General features: G+C 35.8%; 1 protein-coding gene across 7 annotated transcripts in view; it reads right to left on the bottom strand.

The window, feature by feature from the left end:
• Positions 1–26,313, bottom strand: part of ANKRD26 (ankyrin repeat domain containing 26) — a 73,247-nt gene extending 46,934 nt beyond the window's left edge. For 5 of the 7 annotated variants that reach the window (XM_031676446.2, XM_031676449.2, XM_031676447.2 and 2 more), the window contains exons 1-15: positions 25,936–26,313; positions 22,837–22,951; positions 22,501–22,674; positions 19,152–19,258; positions 16,254–16,324; positions 13,295–13,337; positions 12,845–12,917; positions 10,179–10,239; positions 9,891–10,090; positions 8,311–8,440; positions 7,792–7,853; positions 6,806–6,899; positions 4,960–5,058; positions 4,327–4,355; positions 4,070–4,142 (exon numbers count right to left, since the gene is read on the bottom strand). In XM_031676446.2, the coding sequence (XP_031532306.2) occupies positions 4,070–4,142; positions 4,327–4,355; positions 4,960–5,058; positions 6,806–6,899; positions 7,792–7,853; positions 8,311–8,440; positions 9,891–10,090; positions 10,179–10,239; positions 12,845–12,917; positions 13,295–13,337; positions 16,254–16,324; positions 19,152–19,258; positions 22,501–22,674; positions 22,837–22,951; positions 25,936–26,168 (1,564 nt within the window). In that variant the 5' untranslated portion in view covers positions 26,169–26,313. The remainder of the gene's footprint in view (positions 1–4,069; positions 4,143–4,326; positions 4,356–4,959; positions 5,059–6,805; positions 6,900–7,791; positions 7,854–8,310; positions 8,441–9,890; positions 10,091–10,178; positions 10,240–12,844; positions 12,918–13,294; positions 13,338–16,253; positions 16,325–19,151; positions 19,259–22,500; positions 22,675–22,836; positions 22,952–25,935) is intronic. The other 2 variants (XM_031676451.2, XM_031676453.2) reach the window with 1 other exon arrangement.

Raw genomic sequence — 26,313 nt, 5'->3', positions numbered from 1 at the left:
CTCCTTGATCATAGCTACGTTTCCCCAGAGAAATTGGGATCTCTTCCTTAGAGTTACCTTAGTACATCACAAATTATTCTAGTGTATCTTCATCAGCTGAACTGTAAACTATTTCTTTAAATGTCTATCCTCTTTGCTCCTACACTGTAGAGGACAAGTTCTTAAAGTTATCTTTGTATAAATAGTTTTTATTTATTTTACTCAATAATTACTTATTAAGTTCCTGTTTTAGTAGTAGGCACTGGAGTTTAAAGAACAATGTCAGGGATGGCTTTTCTATAGATAATGCCTGAGCTGAGGCTTAAACAGTGAGGTCAGCCAGCTTCCCAGGAACGTGGGGCAGGAAAGGAAGAGAGCACGCAAGGCTGGAGCAGGAAGGGAGAGACGCACATGAGAGGGTCAACATTTGTGTGAAATACAGGGCAGGTGAGGAGGGCATCACCAGCAGCTCAGAACACCAGAGCAAAGGACAGACAGAGGGCGCTAGAGATGGAGAGCCAGGCAGAAGTCAGACCATGAAAGCCCTACCTGTCCCTGTAAGATGCCTGGAGATTAATATGCTTTAAAGAGTGGTTCATGATCATACATGCACTTGAGATAGATCACTGTAAGTGTTGTGGGAGGGATTAACTTAAAGGGCATACAAATAAATGGAGGGAGAAAAATTTGAAGACATTAATAAAAAAAAAAAAAAAAAGATGATGCAGGCCTGAACTGAGGGAATGTTTCCAGAAATATTTAGCCTATAAAATTATCAGGGCTAAATAAGTTAAAGTTTTATTTTAATAAATTTATAATAATAAAATAATATGATTTTATTAAATAAATAAATGCATGACTACTAGGTCCCTGGAGAACTAGAGTCTGCTTATTACTTTATAAAAGGTATCAACTGAGAAGAGACATGATATACATGAACTATTTGCAGTTGCTTCCATTTCTCTTGTAGTTTTTCTGTTTCACATCTTCTCGTGTTGAGGGAGCTCAGGTAGGTGTTTAAAGTCCTGCTTCCTGGATCTCCCAAGCTCATGAAGAAATTAAGAGCCAACAAGTCACTTGTTTGGTTACAAAAAAACTTTGAGTTTATAGCCTGTAGTCACTACTGCAGGAGATAATTGAGAATCTTTTGTAAATATGACATTAATTTTACAGGTAAGGAAAGAAAAGAAGATGAAACTATAAGAGTAAAAATAATATTGTACGATTTATTACTACAGCTCTGATCATATCACTGATTAAGGTACTAAAGTAATTGGTCCATAAAGTAGAACACATATCAGATGTGGTTAATCAATAGACTGGCTATCTTAGCAGAATTAGAATTGATATTTCATATATTATTTTTAAGTGATAAAGGACTCCTTAAAAACCAATATCCTTTGTGAGCTATTAATCCATTAAAAATAATAAAACAAGTTGATATACCATGTGGACACAGTTAAGAAGGAGGTCCTGTGTAGCAAATTCCACTACACTGGGAAAGCCACTTCTAAAATACAGACAGTCATAAAAAATACTAGAAATATTTTGATATTTAATTGTAGAGATTTTTTTAGTTACAGTGAATACAGTTGTAACTAAGATTTTTAAATTCAGAGCTAGGTAAAAATAAAGCTAAGACACCATATTTTGAATCTTTGGATGTCCACCTAGATTTCCCTACTAGTCCCAAAGTTCTAAACATAACCCTGCTGCCCAATCTCATGTATACTAAATACTAGCCTAAATGAAATGAATTTACTTTCTCCTGATTTTCTTTGCTATTTATCACATTGCTTTGGTCAGAAGAAGGATGCAAATGTCATGCTAAAAGGTATTGTCTGGTTGTAGATCACATAAAGAGAGAAAACACAAAGGAGATTTTGCCGCAAAATGATTTCTGCAAAGTCAGAATATGGTGAAGCCATGCAGAGGTAGCCTACTGCTAGTTCTCTGTGCTGTTTCATTACCTTCTTTGCTTTCTCTGCTTTCTGGCAGCTGTGATTCATACAGGTCAGGGAGCACTGAATGCCCTAGCAGAAACACAGCTCCAATACTAATCTTTTCTTTATCTATTAAGGTCATCTGTCTCAATTCTGTGGATGCTGACTGATTTGTGGTCATTGATCATGATACCAATGGACACTTATCATCAACTTTCAAATGCCCGGCTGTTTGACAAGTCTCATCACTGAGGCTCAAACTAGTAGCATCCCAGTCTGAAAAGTCTGAAAACAAACTTTCCATTTATCAGAACATGAGTAATAACACAGTTCTCTCTCCAGAGCAGCAGCCTCACGTCCTCCTCTCCTCCAAACACACTACTCTTTCACAGCTTATTGTATTTTACATGTCATTGCTGTTTATATAGGTAACTATTGTCTCTCATTTTTTTCTACTTTTAATTTTCTGGTATTACTTACTTGGATTCACTCATCAATCTCTATTACATATTCTATATTCCATAAGAGCTTTATGAATAATTATGATTCCTCAATATATGAAGTTTTTTATTAACAAAACTTATGTCTAACCATTTACTGGATGTTTAAATATGCATGACAGTATTGTGTTCTAGACACATGGGTTTTAAAAAATCTTTTAATGTATGGTACTACTTTAATTACAATGAGACAGTCTTTCCTCAGTGTACCAGAATCTTCAGAACTTGTTTCTTAAGACTTGGATAAACTTTATAAATTTACATAAGGATAGCCTTGAGTGACTAATTTTTTTCGTATAAAAATAGCATAAGTCTAGGTACAAACTAGATCCAAAGAGCACAGAGTACCATGAGACAGGAAATAAATATATAACAAAAATATTTTCCTTTTTAAAAAAATTTAAATTGTCAGATTTAAACTTTTTAAGACAAGTCAAAGAAAAAAAAAGGCAAGAAATGTAGAAGTGAAACTTTAACGCTCGTTTCATCACAAGGGCCCTTTTATCATTTCACACCCATGAACCCTGTATACGGTTTAAAACAGCGGTTCTCAAGTGTCATCTGAGAAGCCCTGAAGTCCCAAGTTCCCTCCATCCAGGGAGTCCAGGAGGTCAAAACAATTCTCACACTAATACTCAATGCTATTTTCATTCTCATTCTCTGTTAAGTGTGCAGTGGAGGTTTCCAGAGACATGACATGTGATAACATCATAGCTCTGATGGCTAATGGAATGTGTGATTGTGGGTGCTTGTATTTTAAATCTTTCAGTTTTATTTTCTAATATAGTAAGCATCAATGGATACAACCTACTTAAACAAAAGTTCTTCAGAACTCTCAATTTTTTAATAGTATAAAAAAATCCAGGCAGCCGCTCACCTGAGCCTGCCTGCTCTCCCCTTGAGAGTGTACTATCCATGCCTTAATGAATCCTCACTTTACTTAAAAAAAGAAAAATCCTAAAGCCAAAAATATTCAAAATTACTGTTCTAAAAGATTATGTCTACCTAATATTAAGGTACGATTAATTACTTCCATCATTTTTAATAATCAAAGACACCATACACATACGCACACACTCTGCTAATCAAAACATCTGGTTGGCTTAAGATCTTTGGGGGTAGGGAAACAGCTCAGTGGTAGAGCACATGCTTAGCATATACAAGGTCCTGGGTTAAATCCCCAGGACCTTCCTGAGTGAATGAATAAATAAATAAATATCATCAATGTAACAATACTAAAGTGAAATTATTAAATTTGAAATACGACTGACATGTTAGCAAGTGAAGCTCTATGTAGAGGTCAGAATTCATTTAAGCATTTTGAAACACTGGGAAAATCTTAGTGTCTAATAGTTAATCTTTCAGAGTCCCTAAGTATACGGATTCCAAACTGAGAACTTTAGTGTATCCCAACATAAATAGAAACATCTGAGTTAAAGCTTACATTTGAAAAGTCTATTTTTCTCATGCTTGTAAATATCTTTTTTCAAACAACGACGCCAATAATAACATCTGCCTTATTTAATGTCACATCTTTCAATTACATTTGCGAGAAAAACAAAAAGGATCAGGAATGAGAAGACTGTGAGCGTTTCAAATATTTTAGTTTACTTCTTTTCAGAGTTAAATTTGTACTGCAATATTTACCTGATCTGGGCGCTTGTAAATCCTTCATTCCTCCAGTTTTATCAGGAACAGAATCTTTCACTCCAACTGCACACTGAATGGGTTTTGAAACAAACTGATTAATAAATAATATACATTTGATACAATCTGTAGTAATAATTCAAGGGGGGAGGGTCTAGCTCAGTGGTAGAGTGCCTGCTTAGCATGCACAAGGTCCTGGGTTCAATTCCCAGTACCCCATTAAAAAAAATTCAAGATAGAAGTATAAAAGTTCTTACCTTCAAGTGGGGATATTTTTCAGTAGAATCTAAAAGCCAAAAGGGACACATAATCAATTACATGTAAATATGAAAGCCAACTATATATTCATGCAGAGTTAGTACTGAGCGCAATCCTCAAGCTTGCTTTGCAAATGAACACGTTAGGTTTCGGTGTTTTGTTTTTGAGGGGCAGTTAGGACAGCAACAAGACAGAAATATGAATCCATTATAGATACTGAATAAAGAGCAGGAATATAGGTTTAACAAAACATGCAGTTAAGATTTCAAAAGTATGATTATGTTTCAAATGACTTTATAAAATAGAAAAGTGCACATATACTAATGTGAACATGCTGGTTGATGAGGAGAAAAGCGAGATTTAATCAGAGGAACAAATCATGGCTCCAAGGAGACAAATGTGAAAGCTGATGGTAAAATGCAACAGCGTATCTTTAATGCGATTGACACCATTAAACTACAAGTATTTATCATGCTCTTCAATTTGTCTTGTAATTTAGGAAGTCCACAGTTGTGACGGCAGTTCATTTGAATGTGTAATTCACTTCTCATCAGACAAAGTGTGATGAATTGATCAGCCTGGATACACACTTGTAGAATAATAGCTCATAAAAATATTCATTTTTTCCATACCCATGTGGGCTACTGGTATGCCTACATTTCTTGGGTCCTCTAGTTTAGCCATCATAAGGTTTCTTGATCCACTCATGCAAGAAGGTATATAAGACACATCTAAGAAATAATGTATATTAAGTTTTCAATATTGAAATACAATGATCAAAAAGGAAAAAATAAATTTAACTGCCACAGAATTATTAGATATTAAAAGTCTTCTATATTTCAAAATCAGCATAGTACTTACTGAAAGTAACAATATTAGCATTTAGGGAATTAATTCTATTAATTTCTTTTGTTTCCAAAATTAGTTTGGTGTGCTGTATCATGCTAATATTTAGAAGGATTTTTGTGAAACAACTATCTTATCAAAAGATTAGCTATCCTTAAAAAAAAAAGCCAATATTTCTATATTCAAATTAATCTCATTTGAATAACAAATACCAATGCAACATATATTTTTGATGCCTGATAGGAGTTGTGGCTGTGACTTACCCCAATTCCAGCCCCCTTCCTGCTTCCAGCATTCTCTGGAGTGGCAATGATCTAATCTTGCTTCAGTGCAAATATACTGATGCCATCAAAAAGGAGTTCTCTCAAGTTTCCTCCTCAATTCCAAAATCACCTACCTGCGGCCTTTTTTTCCTCCTTCCTGCCTTTCACTGTATCCTTTCCCCTCCAAAGTTACCTCTAGATCTGTGGTCTTAATTGTTCCCCTTTTCTATTCTTTTGATGGATGATCTCTACCACTTCTTTTTCCTCTCTGCTTAGCAGCAGCATCTTACATCTCTAATTTGTACTTCAAGCCTTTGCCTCCCTCTGGCTATAAACATGCTCAGGAAGAAAAGCAAAATCATGCTTTTCCTTGATGCTGTTATGTCTTGAACTCCCCAGTTGCTCTTCTTCCAGATTCCTCTAAACACAAGTCTACCCTCTAGCGTGGTCTGAAGACCAGCAACAAGGGCATCACCTGGGAGCTTGTTAGAAATGCAGATCCACTGCTCAGAATGTGCACTTTTCATCAGGTCCCCAGGTGACTTATTAAAATTTGAGAAACTCTGGTCTATACTGAGTCTGCTTGTACAGCACTTGGACTTAATTGATCCTTCTGAAATCCAGCCTCAAGCGCCTCACTGTAACACTTCCCCAAAAGCTGCATCAGAAGTTGCAGACTTTCCAACGGACTCTCTACGAGGCTCCAGCTCCCCTGACCTTCCCAGAACGCATCCTGCTCTTTTCCTCTTTCCCACTCTCTTCTGCTGACCTATGAGACACCATCCTATAAGGCAGCAACACTCTGCATGACACAAAGGTCCAGACATTTACAGCTGACCACACACGCCTGTGCTCACCCACGGCAGGTACAACCAGCTCTGCGTGATCAGGTACCACAGTCCTCATTGCCTTCCTAATGATGAGGGGGACGGGGGAGTGAAACATTCTGCTGTGCTTCTTGGACAAGCTTTGGTGCTGGAAGAAGCTCACTTCACATTCATCTCACATTTCAAATACTCTTCTCTTCCTTCTTCCAAAGAACTATTCTGCCACGGACCCCCACCTCCTTTTCCTTCATTTACTTCCCTCCTCTCTGCCTCTCATTCTTCACTCCCTCGTTCCCTCCTCCTCATTTCCTGACTGTCCTCAGGTCACAGAGCATCTTAAAAGGAAACTAACAATTGAGCTTCTTGAACAGCACTCTAAACTGTTGCTGACGCTTGATAAAGTATACAATTTACCTCCTTTTCTCATCTTTTTCCTCACTGTACATTACAACAGGTGATTTTCTTTGGCTGATAGAATGTATCAGAATTCATGTTTTAAATCAACATTCTGTTAAATGACTTTTTTATAAAATATTTCTTACCTTCTACTTGTCCTTTTAATATATTGTCTCCTCCTTGACCTGCAGCTCCAGATAAATGATCAACATACTTCAGTGGTTGACTCTCGGAGATACTCTGTTAAAATTAATATTAACAATGAGTTGCATAAAGATTTCCTAATCTCTTTCTAAGAAAATACCCGCATTTCCTACCTTATTTTCTTTTTAAATTCCTACTTTAAAAGCAATTAGACTTAAAAATAAGAGAAGCAGGGGAAGGGTATAGCTTGTGCTTAGCATGCACAAGGTCCTGGGTTCAATCCCCAGTACTTCCTCTAAAACTAAATAAACCTAATTACCTCATTCTGCCAAAATAAAATAATTAAATAATAATAAAAAATAAAGAAACATATCTTGGAAACCCAAACATTTAAATAGAAAACTTCACATGCACTCTCTAGATCAAGGCTATCTTTTATATTCATTTGGCTCTTGACTCTAAACTTAAGCGTGGAAAGCCGCAGTAAGTATTTTCACAGACAAAATAGTGACATACATGCACATATCAACAAAGAATTAACTTCAAAATGTCTAACTCCATTTTGCATTCCCCGACAAAAGAAGAGGACATTTTCAAAAATACATATTTTTGTATAAGGGAATCACTTTGCTGTACACTTGAAACTAACATTATAAATCCACTACACTTCAAAACCCAAACCAATTTCATATGACTTCTAAGCCTCAGTTTTTTTTTTTGCTATATACACTAGTTTCATTAGATGAGTCTTGAAAATTAACAGAAGTGTTCTATGCAATAGTATGACATTTAGCATAGAATGATTTTATTAATTGTAGGTTAAAAAAAATTAGAAAAAAATTTTGATGGCCAAATGCAAAGGTGAGAAAGTCAAGTCAAAGTACCTCTCCATTTATGTTTTAACAGCACTCAATGCTTATATTTTAAAATAATTAATAATAATAGTAATAATAATAATAATAATAATAACAGTAATAAAAGACAATACCTCAGAATCCCAAGGTGATTCTATATCTTCGTCTTCTCCTAATCCTAATGCTGACATCATATCTACGAAATGCAGTCAGAGACACATTAATGAGAACATTTACCACTGTAGGGGGTAGAGTATAGCTCAAGTGGTACAGTGCATGCTTAGCATGCACAAGTCCTGGCTTTAATCTACAGTACCTCCTCCAAATATAAATAAATGAATAAACCTAATTACTTTCCCCTCGAATTTCAGAAGGTAGAACCATTTTCTGGAAGAAAAACTTGGTTGTAGTTGGGATCCTTATGAAAAAAGGTGGCAAAAGAAAAACACTTATAAAGAAATGGATATCATATTTGGATCTACACACTTCAGATTTTTTATACTAGCTTTTTTTTTTTTTTGGTAATGAAAGTACTGGGGATTGAACCCAGGACCTCATGCATGCTAAGAATGTGCTTTACCACTGAGTTATACCCTCTCCTTTATATTAGCTTTTAATCATAGAAAAAAATCCATAGATGTTCACTGACTTACCACTTCTGTTATTTTTGTGTGCTCCATCAACAGAGGTCAATTTGTTCTGATCTGTTTGTCCCTGTGGAGCACTTTCAATAGTCTCAGTACCATTTTCTTTTTTTTCAATTTCTGGCTTTGTTGCTCCTTCCTATAAAAACAAAACAAAATAAAACAAAAACCCAACTTCAGAAAACATCATACTCCAACACTTGGTCATTCAGTCAATCAGGAAGATGACAAAATTTACTATATCTATAAAATCATGGGCACTATCCTGGGAGAAGCTGGCAATATGCATAAAAGACAGATTCTGCTCTATATTCTAGGACAGGTGGAGATACATGAAAACAAATTAGCACAGACAAATATAATTCAACATCTCTAAAACTGAAGTGAATGGATACAGTAAGGCACAAAGGAGAGAAGAGTCTGTTGCATCTGGAGAGCTCAGGGAATGCTGGGAAGACCGGACTGTGTCTTAAAAGACAGACTCAGTACAGAAGAGGGATGTGAAGTGGATTCTAGAAAGGGCAGCCTGAGCCAAAGATAGAGGTGTGAAACAGCATAATAAGTCACTTGGAAAACTAGAACACAGGTATTGGAAACGGAATTCAGAGACAAAATTTGCTAGATTAAATATAAGACATTGCTTTGTTAATTTAAAAGTGAGGATTTCTAAAAAAAAAATAAACAATTTCAAAATAAAACTAACTTTCACAGGGAACTATATTCAATATCTTATAATAAACTACAATGGAAAAGAATTTAAAAACAAAGAATTTAGAGAGAGAGAGATAGATGTATAGCCAAATCATTTTACTGTACACCTGTAACTAACAAAATATTGTAAATCAACTATATTTCAATTTGAAAAAAAAAACCCAACTAACTATGATAACCAAAAAAAAAAGGGGGGGTGAGGATCAAATTTTCTTTTTGTTGTTCATAAAAATCAACTATATGCCACTCAGAAGAGTCTGAACACTTTTTTCCATGACCTGACTTTCTTTTCTTAAATTGAATTTGAAATAATCTTGATCCTATTTTATAATGTGGAGTTCCTGTTGTCACTTAACCCCACTATTTCTGCTGTGTTTGTATAATAATCTCTCTCAGTGTCGGGGGGAGGGTATAGCTCAAGTGGTAGAGTGCATGCTTAGTATGCACAAGGTCCCGGGTTTAGTCCCCAGTACCTCCTCTAAAAATAAATAAATAAACCTAATTACCACCCCCTACCAAAAAAATTATAAATAAATAAATTTTTTAAAAAATCTCTCTCATCTTGACCCTCATTCATCTTTATATTCATTTTATCCTTCCCCTTCATACCCCTCCCCATCTTCATAGTCATCTAGCTGTTCTTTCTAGTTGCTTTCTTATTCTTTCCTTTCTCAGTGGCATACTTGAGAACTGTTTGCTGCCACCGACCATTACAAATCTCAGTCCTGCACATGCATCTCTCTTGTTATCACACTGTTTTCTATCGTGATCTTGAGGACTTCCATTTCTGTATGGGGTCATTTTCATCATCATCAGAATCAGGGGGATGGTATGTGAAAAAAGCACAGGAAGAAAAAGTTAAAAACAAAACAACTTACCTTTGTAAGATCAAGGCCTGCCAAAGACTTGAGAGGTTTTTGAAGAGGTTCTGGTGATGGGTAGGCAGGATGAGAACAGCCCGGGACTTTGACTGATGGTTTGGGAAAGGTTCCAACCACATCCTCATTTTTACTATCAGAATTATTGTCCTCAAAGAAGGTGCTAGTTCCTGGTCTCAAAACATCATATGTTGCCTCTACTATAGTGAAAACCAGGTAGGGTACATGAAAATACCTGTAATTTCAAATCAGTGAAAACACGAGGAGCAAAATCTTCAAATAACTTACTATTTTTCCTGGATTGCTGACTGGCATAAATTAGCTTTGTTAAACTTGGTTTCTGGACATTCTAGAGAAGAAAATAACAGCTTTAAGAATAACAAGTATGAACTTGAATAAAATAATTACAACATTCCGCATTTCTATATGATCTAACACAAAGAGCACAGGCTTTGGAGTCATTCGGATGCGGATTCAAATCCTGGTTCTGACATTTACCAACATACATCTTCTCATGGGTTGAGGATTATGAGAGATGACCTCAGGATTCCCAAAATGTTACTTTTCTTACCCCTAATTGATTATTATACAAACAATATGGTATCCGTTAGATGACTTTCTTGACCAAAATGATCTAGAACAAAAACTTATCCCTGATAGTTTAGAGTCCTATTGAAAAAACTAACATTAAGAAATTTAAAGTAATTGTTATATTTTGAAATGTGCTTGCATGACTTATATATGTGTGAATTATCTCTCACGGGGGAAATATGAGAGTTTACTTTTTAGCAGTATCTTATTTGGATGAGTTAGCACAGCAAACAGTGTAAGCTACTTCTATTCCATTCGTCAAAAAGCTAAAGGCAAATGATTGTTCAAATTCAGCTCCTTCTAAGAAAGAAGAATAAAAACAAGAGTAAATCTGAGGAGCAATGACTCATGAATGAAAGTCACACACATAGTAAACAGAAAGCCATAACCAAATAAGCTCACAACAGAGGCAGAGTGAGATGGACTGAAGGAACAAACACTGAAGTAGTGTTTTCTGCAAAGAAAAATTATGTTAAGGATAAATCATTAAAAAGAAAAAAAGTAGGGGAGGAGGAAGAAAAGAAAAAATGAGACATGACTCATCAAGGATAAACTTAAGGCAAGAAAAAAAGGAAAATACAAATATAACAAGGTATGTGGAGAAATATATATATTTCAGCATTTATATGTAATAGATCAGTGATATATCAGTATTGTTAGGGACATACTATGAACAAAAGCTTCTATTTTATGTTTTTATTATATAGAAAAAAATATAAATTATATATGTAAGTATATATATACTGTTCTTCAGCAAATTTTATAAACAAGTCAATATATATTACATATAAAACAGAGACCTTTGTTCATAGTATATCCCTAAGAATACTGGTTTGTATCACTCTACAACTATTGGTTTATAAATGCTGCCATAATAATGAGTTTAATTTTGTCATTATAAAATGTCATTCAATTGAACATGGTCATCTCTCACTACCTGAATGCTGTGAATAGTTACTAGAGAGAGAGAAAAAAAGATTTTAAAGAAAGATTTTTAAAAATTTTCCACCTGGAGAAAGAACTGGTAATCAGAATTCTAAGGAGAATACATGGCTTGAAACGATATATTTAATGGAACATGAGAAGGGGCTAAAAAGAAGCTTAAGAAGTTTTAATATAAAATTCTAAGCTCACAATTGGTGGATACTGAAAAAAAAACTGTAACCTTTTTCCTATATATCATATACTTCCTATTTATTTCCTTGTTATTTATGACAAACTTCCTCATCATAACAACTGAACTTTTACAATCTAAACAAAGGATATATAAATTTATTTTATTATTTATTTTAGAATTCAAATAGATTTAATTATGATATAGTATGCATATTATACTACCTGTAACTTTATACAGAATTCCATTTGTCTCTTCATTCACATTCAAAAAATACTAAATGCTTCTTACATTTAAGACCTTATTCTAGGTGCTCAATTATGCACAATTATGTTCCCTAAACTCCAGCAGTTTATACTGATTCAGGGTCTATAAACTGAATGTTTAAATAACTGTGCTACAAAGGGCCTGAAATTTGAAATTTTAGAATGTGAGACAAGGACTTTGAGTACATTTTTTAAAACTATAATACAAAATAAATTCTGAAACTGTACGTTTTATCATATGGTTATTAGGAGTCTCTGCTTTGAGAGCTGGTTATTATTTTAGGGGAAACATGTATTGTTCAATTAGATGAAGAGTTTTGACTATAGTCATTGGAATGATTTAGAAAACACAGAGGAATCCCTTTAAAATATGGATTTTGAGAAATAGAATTTTAGTTTCTAAATTTCTACAATTTCAACTATTATTTTAGTCTTAATGCAGAACCAAAGATAGAAATAGAGAGGGGGAAAAAAAAACTCTCTCCTAACAACATTATGATGCCAAAATATAAAATATCCAAAAAAAAAAAAAAAACTAGATGCTATATGCTATATAGTTTTGGAACTAAAAGGCCCCAGAAAAATTCCATGATTATTACAGTAAGTAACTGTATGCACTGAAGATTTCATTTAGGCATGAGTATTATAAAATTCATGTCACTATGGTTTAAAAGTCCGAATAAGATTCCTTATCCTTGACCAAATTTCATACTTCCTCCATTGTGGGAAAACTTTTCCCAATACAATTTTCCTGTCACTATATATTTTCTAGTTCATTTGTTCTTCAGCCCCATCTTCAGTATTTACCAAAGTAAAAAAAAAAAAAAAAACTAGTCATATTTTTACAGAACAGTTTACTCTGACCAAATTTCCAATACAAACATAAAACAATGATAGGCAGACTGCTGCTAAATTTTAAGAGTAAATGCTACATAAAACTAAATTCAGAGCAGAAAAATTAATTTCACAAGAAAGCACTTTACCTTGGGAGCAAAATCTAAGTCTTCGTCATCTGATGAAGGCCATGAATCATCAATATCAGGTTTGTTGGAAAGCCTTTTGAGCAAAAATACACAACAAAAATGAGTGATTTCATTTCTTTGAACAAACAAACAAAAATCTATGCTGAGGTACAAGAAAGCAGATTTGGGAGCCAGGCTGTCTGAAGGTGAAGTCACAGGTCAACTACTTGTTAACCATGGAATCATGGGTCAACTAGTCAACCTCCTTGAACTACAGTTGCCTAATTAACTGGAAGTAAGCTACAACAGCACAGCTACTCTGCAACGCTGTTGTGATGACTGTAGGAGGTAACAAACGTGAAGTGCACAACACGGTGTCTAACCCAGAGTAGGACACTCAACAAACATTTAAGTTTCTTTTCTCTGTGTTCCCTGAGTCAACATAATTTTTAAAAACCCATAAAATCCTACCTGCTTAAAGAGTCATCTTCAGAACTCTCATCCACTAAATCTTCTATTAAAGGAAAAAGTAAAATACATTTAAAATCAGCAATAGAAAAATACAGAATATGAAAAATATTAAGACTGATGCTTTGTTAAAAACCATTCCTTTGGGACCACACCTGGAGACTACACTAGAGTGAGTACTGAGTATACTCCTGGTAGGCAATTAATGCATAAGAACCACTTCCCCTCCTTTATATTTATCAAATGCAAAAAAAAAAGGTAGTTATCAAAATCTGACACCTAAAAGTGAACTGCTGTTTACAAGGACCATAATCCTAAACAAACTCTATGAGACTGACAAAAAAATAGTATCATTAGTAGAATCAGTATCATAAATTGAAAATGTCCAACTTTAATAGCATGATATTGCTGGACTTCCATCCTTTATATGAGGGGTCAGCAAACCACAGCCCACAGGACAAACCCACCCTGCCATTTGGCTTTGTCAGCCTAGTGTTATCGGAGCACAGTCATCCCTATTTGCTCACATACTGGCTTCAGCTGCGTTCACACCAAAGTGGCAGAGTTAAGTAGACAGATACTACATGGCCTCAAATATGGACTCTCTGGCCCTTTACAGAAAAAGCTTGTAGATCTCTGCTTTATGAAATAACCAGAGAGCCCTAAGACTCAAATCTAATCTTGCTCCCCTGCTCAAAGTTCTCCAGTGAATCCTTGCAGCAGATATTGCTGGCTCCCAACCCACCAACCATTCCTTCTCCTTCATTCTTGCTAGATAATTGTAACTTGGATGTTTTTTGTCCCGATATACAATAAGGTGACCTCTCTCCAGCTCCAAAAAGAGAAATGATTATCCTAAGGTCATCACAGTAACTACATTTCCTTTCCCAGTGACTGGCTTAGGAATGAGCATGTGATGTAACCCAGCCAATAAATGCTGGGGGAAGTCTACTGTCAGCTTCTTGATTTTCTTCTTATTTAAAAGAAGACATGTAGAGAAAAGCAGCCCTCCCAGTCTTTGGATATTGTCATGTGAGAATATGATGCTTGGAGCTGCTGCCAATCAGGAGACCAGAAAAGGAGACATTAAACACCAGCAGCCTCACAGCTGAAGGAGGGACACCATCTGGGATCCTGATGACATCACTGAACCTTCTACACAATCCTGGCTCCTGTTGTAGCCACTGTAACTTAGGTCTCCTATTATTATTTGCAGCTAAAAGCATTCTGATAAATTTCCCAAGGTCTACAGCAGACCACCTCCTTTCTATAGTACTAGAAAGGCTTTCAGAAGCGTCCCTGAGCTAGGTAGTCAACTCATTCTCAACCATTCCCCAGCATCTTTTTGCACCAACAAAATGAAACTCATAGATCCTGCAAAGTTCACCGGCACATCTTAGCCTTTGCACTGCTGTTCTTTCTGTTAAATGTAATCTTGAAAGATGTTCCTCCTACCAATCACTGCCCTTCTGCCTCCTTCCCTGGCAAACTTCTACTCGCTCTGCATGGCTTACCTGACATCCTATCCACTTCTAAAAAATTCCCTACCTCACCATGGACTTAAAGTATCTGGCACATATTAAATACCAATAAAAAATACATAAAGACAGTTACAAAGTCCTAGTGGGCTCTGGGACACAGTAAGCACAGAATAAAGTAGAGTAAATCATAAAAACTGATGATGGTAATACGCTCCTAGAGACCAGGAACTGTGGATTGATCTGTTTGCAGTCTGTAATGTCAGAGTGGTGTTTAGTACCTAAAAGACGCTTGATAGTCACCTGTTAAGTGGATGAATTAACAAATAAATAAGAATGTTTTCTTTGAAGATTCTGTTTCAAAAAATACAGACATTAACCAGGGACAACTCTATTCTATTATGAGCACCTTGAAAACCAAAACTCTGTCTATTCCATCTTTGTATCACCTACAACTTGTAAACCCAACCACCAGAAGTTCTTTGCTTGATCGAGGTCTACTAAGTTAAAGGTGTCCTCACACAGTTCAGACTGAACAATGCATTAGGGGTCACATCTAGGCCACACAGTCATGTTTTTTGTTCATGTGAAGCATTTCTGTGATTTTATTAGAATTTGTTGAGTCCCGAGTTGGGCTATTTGAATACTTACTATGATAATCCTTTAACTAATGGCAACAGAGAATCTTGTTGTAAGAAAATTATAGTGTCATGACAAGCATCCAAAAAATAAAATAAAATAAAAAAGAAGAAGACATCTGGCTCTCATGAAGTCAACATACCTCATTCTGTTTGGACTTAAAAGGAATTAAGTTGGTATGAGTGGGACCTTGTTGGTATAATAATGTGAAAAGTAACCAGTGCTTCTCAACAAGGCATTGCTTTTTTGACTTCTGTACTGCCACTAGGTATCTTTAAAAAGCAATCTCTCATTGGTATGCTGCACACTGGCTCAGTTTTGCGTTTCTTATTGTTTGCCATTTCTTTATAGCACCAGAAAGGCATTTCTGAGCTCCCAGTTTTAATGATAGTAACTTTTTTAGTGAGACTAATCACTATAACTAACATTCACTTACTAAATGTAATCCACTTGTTATAAAAATTAAAGATCCAGTTCTACAACAAGGCCAATTTGTTATAATGTGACTATAGAGGAAACGTACAAACTTAAAAATCTTTTTTTTTTAACACAAAGATATAATATGGGATTTCAGGGGACATGACTAAATAAATGAATTTCTTTTCAGACAATACTGTCTCAGATTTTAAACTGCCTACAATTAACTTCTTAAATAATTCTGAATACTAGACCATTAAGAAAGAAATTACTTTAAAAAATAAAAACATACATGAAATTTACACACTGGTTTTTTTCACCACTCTTTCATTATCAAAACTTCCTCTCTCTTACTTTCTTTATCAATGGTAGGCTAGGACCCCTAACTTGGATTACCACCAAGAGTAATTTACTATCAGAAGCCTTACCTGGGTTGCTATTTTGAGAAGGAGTTTTAGGTCTCTTTTCTTCTTTGTATTTGGAAATCAGTTGGTGATTGCTATGTATTAAAAAGTGTGATAAATATTACTACTCGAATACTAATATGAAAAGCAATTACCAAATATATTAAATCTTAGATTATTTCAGACAATATTAGAGCTAATAGCAAGACTTCAACTGTCCTTAATTCTTCAAATTTGTAAGCTTCTACAAACTTTTTATTTAGCATGTAATTAAAGAAGAAAAAAAAGTAAGGTGAAGCAGTCATGAACTGAGGACAGTACAGCTCAGGAAATTACCTAGAGTTAGCCTGACATATGGAAAGTATCTGGAACTCAGAAATCCAAGCTCTATAACCAACAGCTATTTGTTCCTGGAAAAGTTGCTTCTCTTCAGCTCAGAGTCTTCCTCTATAAAACTGGAATCTTACTGCCTTATTTCACAAGAGTATTAGGAGGATTTAATGAGATAATATACCCCAAAATGCTCAGAGAAATAGTGAAAGAGTGGAATAATTTGTTCTTGAACTTTAATGCTGGAACTATTGGAGAATCCCAAAGAAAACCAATGTATATTTTGTCATGGGTGTAACATTTAAATGCTTCAGTTTTTATAAAAATTTTACTAATTATGGTGATTAGCTGTTCTTTCTTCATGGTTTATAATTCACGCACCTCAGCTATTATGTAATTTGTAGCTAAATGTATTTATATATATATATGACCTCATACAAGCTTATGTATCAGAACTAATCAAGTTGTCACCCTGAAGTCTATGTGTGGATCACCATGAAGACTGCAGAATTTGGATCAGCAAGGGCATCCTGGGGGCAGAGCTCAGTCATGATCTTACTGCAGGACCAGTTCCTTTTTTCCTTTAAAATGATTTTATTAAAGGTCTTTAGAGAACAACATCCAGAGCCCACATCCAGCTGCCAAGGAGACCCTGTTAAGACCAGTTTTAGTACCAACACTGCAGCAACACAACAATTAGAATGGCTTCCCCCTGCCCCAATGACTTGCGGAAGAGGATTGTCATTTTGATCTTAGGGAATCCCTTAGGTTCTTGGAAAATTCAAGATGGAGAGTTAGAAGAAAGTCCCCAAGGGAAAATACAGGATTTTCTGCTCAACTAAACATTTCAAGATCTAATTAACTAGTTAGAAAAATCAGAGATGTGACGTTACTTGTACCCCATGCACAGGGGTTACACTGGAATTAAATGGAGAACAGTAGGATCCCTAAGGATAAAGGTCTTACAAAGCCTGAGCTAAAGAACCCTGTGCCCACTGCCCCATCTCACTAGTCTGGCCTTTTGCTGGTTTCCAGCTGATGAGGTGGAATATCTCACTGCCATCCCCAAAGTGCCTGCTCCCAACTAGGAACTCTCACCTGTCACGTATCAAGTAACAGGTCATTTTCAATCTCAGTTTAGAAATAATAATTAGTATAAACATTACATATTAAAACTACTAATAAGAGCATATTCTTCTGCAGCCATTCATAGATATCCTGAGAAGACACACTAATACCTTTCTGAAGAAGAAGCCTGACTACATTTGGTGATTCATAATTTACAGCAAGCATGAGCGCTGATCGAAAATAACAGAGAGATAACCTCACCCTTAGGAACTTAGTTAACTTACTGAAACAGCTACTTTGATCTATTTTACCAAGTTAATATCCTGCCCATCCCTGTAGAACTGACCATTTACATGCTTAAGTGTGAATTACCTCCAAGGCCAAAAAGAAGGGACAAAAAAAGAAGCCTCCTGTCCTACGTGGGTAGCACGAAGTAGATGTTGCTAATTTAAAGTCCTCTGATGGACAGGAAAGTATGCTGAGGTCACTTATCTGAAGTAGGTAAAGATTTAAACAAAGGATTCCCCATTTCTTCCCTAGTCTGAAATATAATGCTTTAAAATCAGCTAGAGATCAGGTAAGGAGAAGCTGTTTGCAGGCTGAAAACAGTAATATGAATAAAAATGGCAGCAAAAATAGTCACAGCTGCAGTTAACCACGCTGAGAAGCATGTGTCCGGCACTAACCTGAATAGTCTACTTATGGTCTTTCTTAGACACAACCATCCTTGAAGGATGTACTACGACCCTCCTTTCTGTGTCAGGATACATATGTGTTGATAAGTCATGTCCCCCAGGTAACACACCTGGCCAGCAGGAGAGCTGGGAATTCAACCCCGTCTGACTCTAAAGCCCAGCTCTTTCCTCTTTATTACCCACCAAAGACTTGTCTTCTTTAAAGGGAATGTTTATTCAATAATTAAAGCTATCTTTCTTCCTTCTAACATTATCAATTAAAAATAAAAACATCAAAATGTACTAGATAGGAAAAAGGATAAAAACTGATGAGCCCACAGTATCTGGTAATAATTAATCACTTAGTGATACTCACTTAGTGATAACCTAATAACATCAGTATCCTTCAAAGAAAGTAATTTAAAGCAGAGTCATCCAAAAAGACAAAACAAATTCCTCTCTGTTTAATATGCATCTTTTAAGACAAAAATATATACAAAGTAGAGGTTAAAAAATTATTATAAAAGAATTAAGAAATCTAATAGTGTCATAAGGTAAATTAAAATTAGAGTCTATGCTTTATAAAACTAAAATGAGATCCCTGAACTATTATTAAGATCATGACCAAAAAAATCAGGTTGCAAATGATATCAGTCACTATTATAAAGGAAGACGAATCCTGCTACATACTGTTCTTTGTGACACCCAGGCAGAATAATTGCTTTTCTACCTAACTGAAGATGTGTTGATTCTAAGTCAATCCTCTTCTTATTAAGTTAATCTTTCTGATTGTTATTACTCTAGAACAACACTAAGGTTTAAAAAAAAAAAAAAGAACAAGCTACTGTACCTTTTCACCTTATTGGCTGTGTGTATATTTGCCTCTTTCTTTACAAGAAATTCTGCCATTTGCTGTTTGTTTTCACTTACAGCTAGTAAAAGTGGTGTGAGGTCATCCTGTAAAATAGCAAAAACAGTTGATAATGTACAAAATTACATATTTCAAAGCTGAATTTAAAAACTCATAACAGTCTTTGAACTTAAACATATAATATAAAGTAAATAAAAAGTAGCACTTCTTCCTCACCCCTCTGTGCTCCTCTTTAAAACGTTCTCCTTGACCTCTTCAAAAGATTAATCATGAAGTCATTCTCTAAAACTCACTTCAAATGTCTACTGGTTCCAAGAATCTTCGCTTCTATCGCAGTGTCTATCAGGCCTTCTGTAGTTACCTTACTGCTCACCTACTACTCCCAACACTCTAAACAGTGCTCCAGAGAGAACCATTTAGCTATTGAACCTATTGCATTTTTAAGGAACCACGCTCAGGAGGAAGATATAATATTGTCTGTAATATACGTAACCTATCCAACTATAACCATGACTAACCTCATAAGGTTTGCTGACATTCCAATGGGAATATGATTATTTACATGTATGTGTAAAGAAAAATGAGTTTTTTAAAAACCAACTTATAAATTCTGATTTGAAAAATTCCATCCCATTCTTAAGAGATTATTATAAAATAAGAAATAGGTTATTAATTAATATACTGTCTTTAAAATCTTGAAATATTTATCAAAATACACTGTAAAACAGAAATCATAATCTCAAATGCTTACAGAGGCAACGCAGGTGACCCGAGTAAGCGAAGGTCCCAGCTGCGGACAGCAAACCGGAGAACACACGCCCCACTGAGAAGGGGCCACCTCTGCAAGGCAGACCACACAGGAGCCTGGGCTCAAGGGGGATCAGATTTGATTCTTTATGAGAAGCTTGAAATGCAGATTTCTGCATGAGTCTCCTAAATTCTAAATCTTGACTCAATTTCTTGACACAAATTGAACATATCCAGGGCCCACGTGTATTTTCAGGTTTGCCGTGTCTCCAAACAGTTGGGAATAAGGAAAAGGAGTTACTCTTCAAGCCAACAGATATTGTTAATAATATTCCTTTTAATTTCTCAATCACAGAGGAAGAGATGGATCAAAGTCAGGCTAATATGGTTGGAAAGGAGACCATTGAAGGAAGTAACATCTATCCAAGTCCCACTCTTCTAGAGATGCCTTATTTTTGAGATCTGTGAATTTACATGTATTACATGTATCCATTCAATAGTTCTCAACCAAAGGTTGTATCAGAATCTCAAAGAAATACTTCTAAATATTCGTGTCCAGGACTTTACTAGATTTATTCAATTAAAATCTTCAAGGGAGAGCCTAGGCTTGTAAATTTTTTATAAATTCTCCAGGGATCATGGTTCACCAGCACAATTCAAGCTGAGAACCAGTGCAGGGGACAACCAACCACTTTAGTCTCATCTCTTACCCACGTGGCCAGTTCCTTCTCTCATTTGAGGATTTGAACAAAAAAAGAAAAGTGTTAGAGAAAAAAGTCACTTAACAAAACTGCATTTAATTATCCTGGGCAAACAGAACAAGGACTAGTAAATTCAGAATGCAACTTGATTTCATTATTTATGCATTCCTTACTTCTCACCAAGACATTCTAGATTTGAGACCCACGTCTAGACTCTTATCTAAGTGGCTGTTTCTGCCAGAATAGGACAGTATGTCAGTTAATTATTTGTTCTTTTCTCTTATTTCCCACTTAATCACCACCTTTTTACCGCCATTCTGATTTCCTCAGAGTCCTCCTAAAACTGATCTCTCAGCAAGTTTACAATTCACTTACTCTCTTCCCCAAAATAAGAATGATTATCCCCAAAAACTGAAAAGCAGCTTCCGTCACTACAAAAACAGAAAGAAAACAAAAACAAAAACAAAAATGTCTTCTTGGTATTTCCCAATTGCCCAATTTCCAAACTGGCCTGAATATTTCAACTGCTCTCTCCTTTTCCTCCTCTGAAGGCTTGGACAATGAGAGAGAAATCATTTTTATATAAGTCATTTTTTAATAAAGTAGGAACTTGTCCACAGCAGCAAGATTTTGATTATATTATAAAATGCTTTTGTTTTGTTTGAGTGTTAAGACAAATTTTATTTCCAAGGCAAGTTTTGCTTTCTTGTATTCGTATGCCAATCAGAAAAAAACTTTGAGTGGGTAAAAAATATCTGAAAAAAAAATTTTTTTACCTGCAAAAAATGCAATGTTTTCATAAATATCTGCCATAAACAAATAAAAGAAAGCTGTACCTTCTAATGCTTCTTTGGCAATAACATTCTTTAAAAGTAAAATCTTAGGGGGGTGGAGGGTGGGAAAGGATAGACTGGGATTTCAAAATTGTAGAATAGATAAACAAGATTACACTGTATAGCACAGGGAAATATACACAAAATGTTATGATAACTCACAGAGAAAAAAATGTGACAATGAGTGTGTATATGTCCATGAATGACTGAAAAATTGTGCTAAACACTGGAATTTGACACAACATTGTAAAATGATTATAAATCAATAAAGAATGTTAAAAAAAAAAAGTAAAATCTTAGACAAGTTCTTTCCAAATATTTTCTCTCAGGGAATGCCTGAGCCTCCAAATATATAAAATTTCTCCTACTATGTGAGTGGAGGGAGTTCCTGGCAGGGTTTCAGTGTCTGGAGGTAATGAATATCCGGGAGAAAAAGCAGGACCAGCTTCACCATCACCTGCTCCCCACCTATAGCCACAGCCCCACTGAGGAGCTACATGAGGCTGAGCATTGAAAACCCCAAGGGGTACATGGCGGGCCAGGTGGCCACCAGCGCAAGTGAATGCCCTTGCTGGCTGTCAAACATGACCTGGCCTCACTTGCCCCGATCCCAGAAACTGGTGTCCTGGGGTGCTCAGGGCCTGTGGCCTGCTGTCTCCCCTGTCCACATGCACTCACCCAGCTCCCCCTGCTGGATACTGGGTCTCCTTCCTCCTCTCACCCATCCCCAGTAGCACCCCAGCCCCATGTCATCACTTCACTCCCCCCCCAGGCCTTTGTCTCCTGTAGGCTCTGAGCCTACCACCCACTCCCAGGGACTTTCTAATGGGAAGTTGTTCCTTCTGGGGTAGAAGTGGGGCTGGGAGACAGAGCTCTGCCCTTTCTGTGGGCACCACTTTTCTCAAGCCCCTGGCCTTGGTTTTGGAGATGTTTCATGGTAACAGGGCCTGATATATATGGTATACATAGTATTATAAATAAAACACCTGTAGCTAAAAAAGACCCTGTATTTCGAATATTTTATAAATAAAGTTAGTTGAGATATACCTTGTTTCTTGCTTCAATACTGGCATTGTAGGAAAGCAGCTTTGCTGCAATCGACGTATTCTCAGCCAAGACAGCATAGTGGAGAGCAGTGTTTTCACTACCGTCCGTGAGGTTTGGGTCGGCACCATGTTCCAGCAGAATAGTCACACACGCCTCTTCTTGGCACTGTACGGCCTGTTGGTATCATGCCAAGAAACAGACTGTAAGTGCTAGATATTCCAAGTCAACATTCCCCAAGTTCCATCAGTTCATTATATTTAAAACTGATAAATTCAAGTTTATTCTAAGCAGTTACATCGAATCCATCTCACGTGGACACAGTTGGCTGCTACGCACCTTCATCAGTGCTGTCCTGTTTTCATTGTCGTAGAGGTTCAGCTGGCATCTTCTCTCTACCAGGAGAGTCACCACTGCTGAATGGCCATTGGCACAGGCCAAATGGAGAGCAGTCCTATGAACATGAGAGGACTTTTTAGGAAATTAGAGTGTACTAGTTCAAACATACAATTACTCACATAACTGTAAATATTCAACAGCATGCTATTACTACCCCTTTAAAACAAATATTTTCTTATGGAGAAAGAACAATATTTATTGTTACTCAGCACATTAACGGAAAAACAACCTGTTTGAACAGGAAGAGCATGACCTTGAGATTCGGCTCAATTTGGGTCTGACTTCTACTTTAACTCTGTCACTTATTAGCTGTCACTTAGCCTGTCTGTGCCTCAATTTCCTCATCAATAAAATGGGGATGAAGTAGTAGTTATCTCACAGGACACCACTGTGGTGCTTAAATGAGAAGCCATGCAAAGTGTTTAGCAGTTCCTTGCACAAATAACAACTCAATAATCATTAGATAATATTAGAATTGTTACTGTTACTACTATTTTACAAAGACAATATTTCAATTAAGTAAAATGATAGTATACCTACTTTGCTGCTGCAAGGATGAGAGAGAACACTGTACTTCAATGATTCTAACATGCTCATTTTCTCACTCTTCAACATCTCTGACATGGGAAAGCAATTTAAAACTCATGTCTTACAACCACAGTTGGCAGCATTTTTTTTTTTTACTGTTTCTCATTTTTCCTGTTTGTCTAATTATCATAATGTTTTTGTCTCATGTTGTTTTTTTATTGTTGTTGACGTATAACATTACTACATAAATTACAGATGTACAATATAGTGATTCTCCATTTTTAAATTATACTCCATTTGTAGTTATTATAAAATATTAGCTACATTCCCCATGTTGCACAATATATCCTTGTAGCTTATTTTAAACCTAATAGTTTATACCCTTTAGCCCTCTACCCCTACATTGTGCCTCCCCGCTTCCCTCCTTCGCTGTTAATCACTAGTTTGTCCTCTATATCTGTGAGTTGGCAGCATTTAAAAAAATGTCTTATTGGCACATAAAATAGCACGGCATCATACAATCCATGGTGCCTTCCAGTAAGTGAAATAATGATCCACACAAGAAGTCTACTGCAGTTCCAGTCACATGGGTGGCTTTTAAATAAATTTTAGTTCTTAAAGCATTATAAGCAATATTGTAAATCAAGTATACTTCAGTTTAAAAAATTATAAACTAAAAGTATTATGGGGAAAGAGAACTAAAATAATAAAACAAAACAAGAATTTCTGAAAAAGTCACTCTTACTCTGATTTTCAAGAAACTTTAAACCAAAGGAAATTCAGGATTCAAATGAATAAAGATGGCTCATTTTATTCAACATTTAGATTTATACATTGTTATGAAATCAAACATTTCCAATGATCAATAATATTTCATACTATTATAAATGTTCAAAAGGGCAGGTAAAGGTTATCTTTTACAATTTCCTACCTTCAGACAAGTTTTTGTTTGAAAGGGAGGGAAAGCGTCAACTGGAAATGAAATGTTAATACTTCAGTTTTTAAGGTCTCATCTTGCTCATAGGGCACAACATGAAGTTTTTAAGGACAAAAGGGCTCTGAGACAGAGAGACCAAGGGTCCTGAGTAGTCTGTCTACTACATAATAGGTATTCAAGTTATATTTGATGAATAAATGGATTGAAAGAATGAAGAAATATAGTTGAAGGGTTCAGTCTTTATAAGAAAACTTTTATAAAGTAAAGCGATACTTTTGCAATAACAATCACTTGCATTTGCTATTTTTTACTTTATTTTCATAAGGACACAACAAAAACTTTACAAACTTTTGCAATAGTACTAATAATTTATGTTTGCTATTTTTATTTCCATAAGAATGTAACTAAAGTAAAATGATTAATCTATAATCATTTACATGTAATAAAGCTACGTATAATCCAAAACATGTGTATGTAATTAAATACATACCTAGTAAAATCTACAAGCACAGATAAAAGGAATTCCCTTTACTTCTGAAGAGGCTAAAAGTTATCCGAAGATACCACTACTCAAAAAAAAAAAAAAAAAAACTTTAAAAAAATAGTGAGAATTTTTAAATCTAAGAATTATATTCCTGCTCTTTCTCAGGATTATTTCATGAATAATAAACATTTACTAGAACTTTTGTACATATTCATCGTACAAATCACAGCCTTTTTAAAAAGGAAGAACTTCACACATAATACAAATGCTCAGAAATAAATTTCATCACATTTGTGTACATAACTTTTGGCTAAGTAACAAGTTCTAAAGTCTTACATATATTTGGGTGTTTGGGCATTTTCTGTTCCATTCATAAATCTGTCTTTCCGTTTGTTAGTAAATGAATAATTTGTGGAAATTTACAGCACATTTTCGTATCTAGAAGGGCAAAGCTTTGTCTACCACACAAAAATATGAATTTCATCACAACAATTAAAAACAGCATGTGTAACTCAACATTTTTAAGATCATGATATGTTTACTTGGTGTATGTAAAGCTGATAAATATGGGAAGACTATACATTTTAAGAAAATGAGTCCACCTATTCAATAACACAGCCATCTTCCCACTTTCAAGTTGTCTCCTAAGGTCCTTCAGTAAAGAACATATGTACAAATGTGTATGTACACTGACATAAAACAGATATCAAATTGTATTCGAAGAATTTTTATCCCAGAAACTGATCTATCATAATGGGAATTATTTTTCTCATTACACACTTTTCTGTAATATATAACATAATGGTATAAAAATGTGTACATTAAAAATAAGATGCCGTTTTATGTTTATGCTCAATTTCATTTTTATTATCACTGTTTTGCAGTTAAATCATATAAAAACTGTCAGTAAAGTGCTCTATAAAGAGAATTATGAGTGAGTCCAAAACCAGCTAAAGCTTTTCCCGCCTAGAAAGTCTGCTGGCCGCTGGACCCTACAGGGGTTTCCAGGAGCCTCCGAGGAGAACCTGACAGGTGTGGCCGCCCCGGGCGCCTCCCCTCCCGGCCGGCCCCAGCCCACCACCTCAGTTACCTGTTCATCTTGTCTCTGTCGTTCAAGCCATTTTTCCTGAGCAGCAGAATCTGCTGCACTCTGGCCACGTCGCCTACGCTGGCAGCTTTATGGATCTTTTTGAGATCCTTGTCTCGGATATGGTACCCAGGTGGGGAGTTACCGCTGTTCCTGCGGTCTCTCCCGGGGCTTGTGGAAGAGCCCAAGGGCGACTCGCCCTTCCTATTCCCGAAGTGAAAAATCTTCTTCATCATAGGGCCTACCAGCTTCAGACACCGCTCACCTCCCCCTCAGCTTTTCACAGCCTCCTGAGTCTTAACACTGGCGCTACAGGCAAGCCACCGCGGTTTTGCACATCTCGGCAGTTGAAGCTCCACGGCTTGCAATCTTTCGGTTTGG

This window comes from Vicugna pacos, chromosome 35 (assembly GCF_048564905.1).
Source record: "Vicugna pacos chromosome 35, VicPac4, whole genome shotgun sequence".
Classification (NCBI taxonomy): Eukaryota; Metazoa; Chordata; class Mammalia; order Artiodactyla; family Camelidae; genus Vicugna; species Vicugna pacos.
The sequence above is the reverse complement of the archived record's forward strand: the minus strand, read 5'-3'. Positions and strand labels throughout refer to the sequence as shown.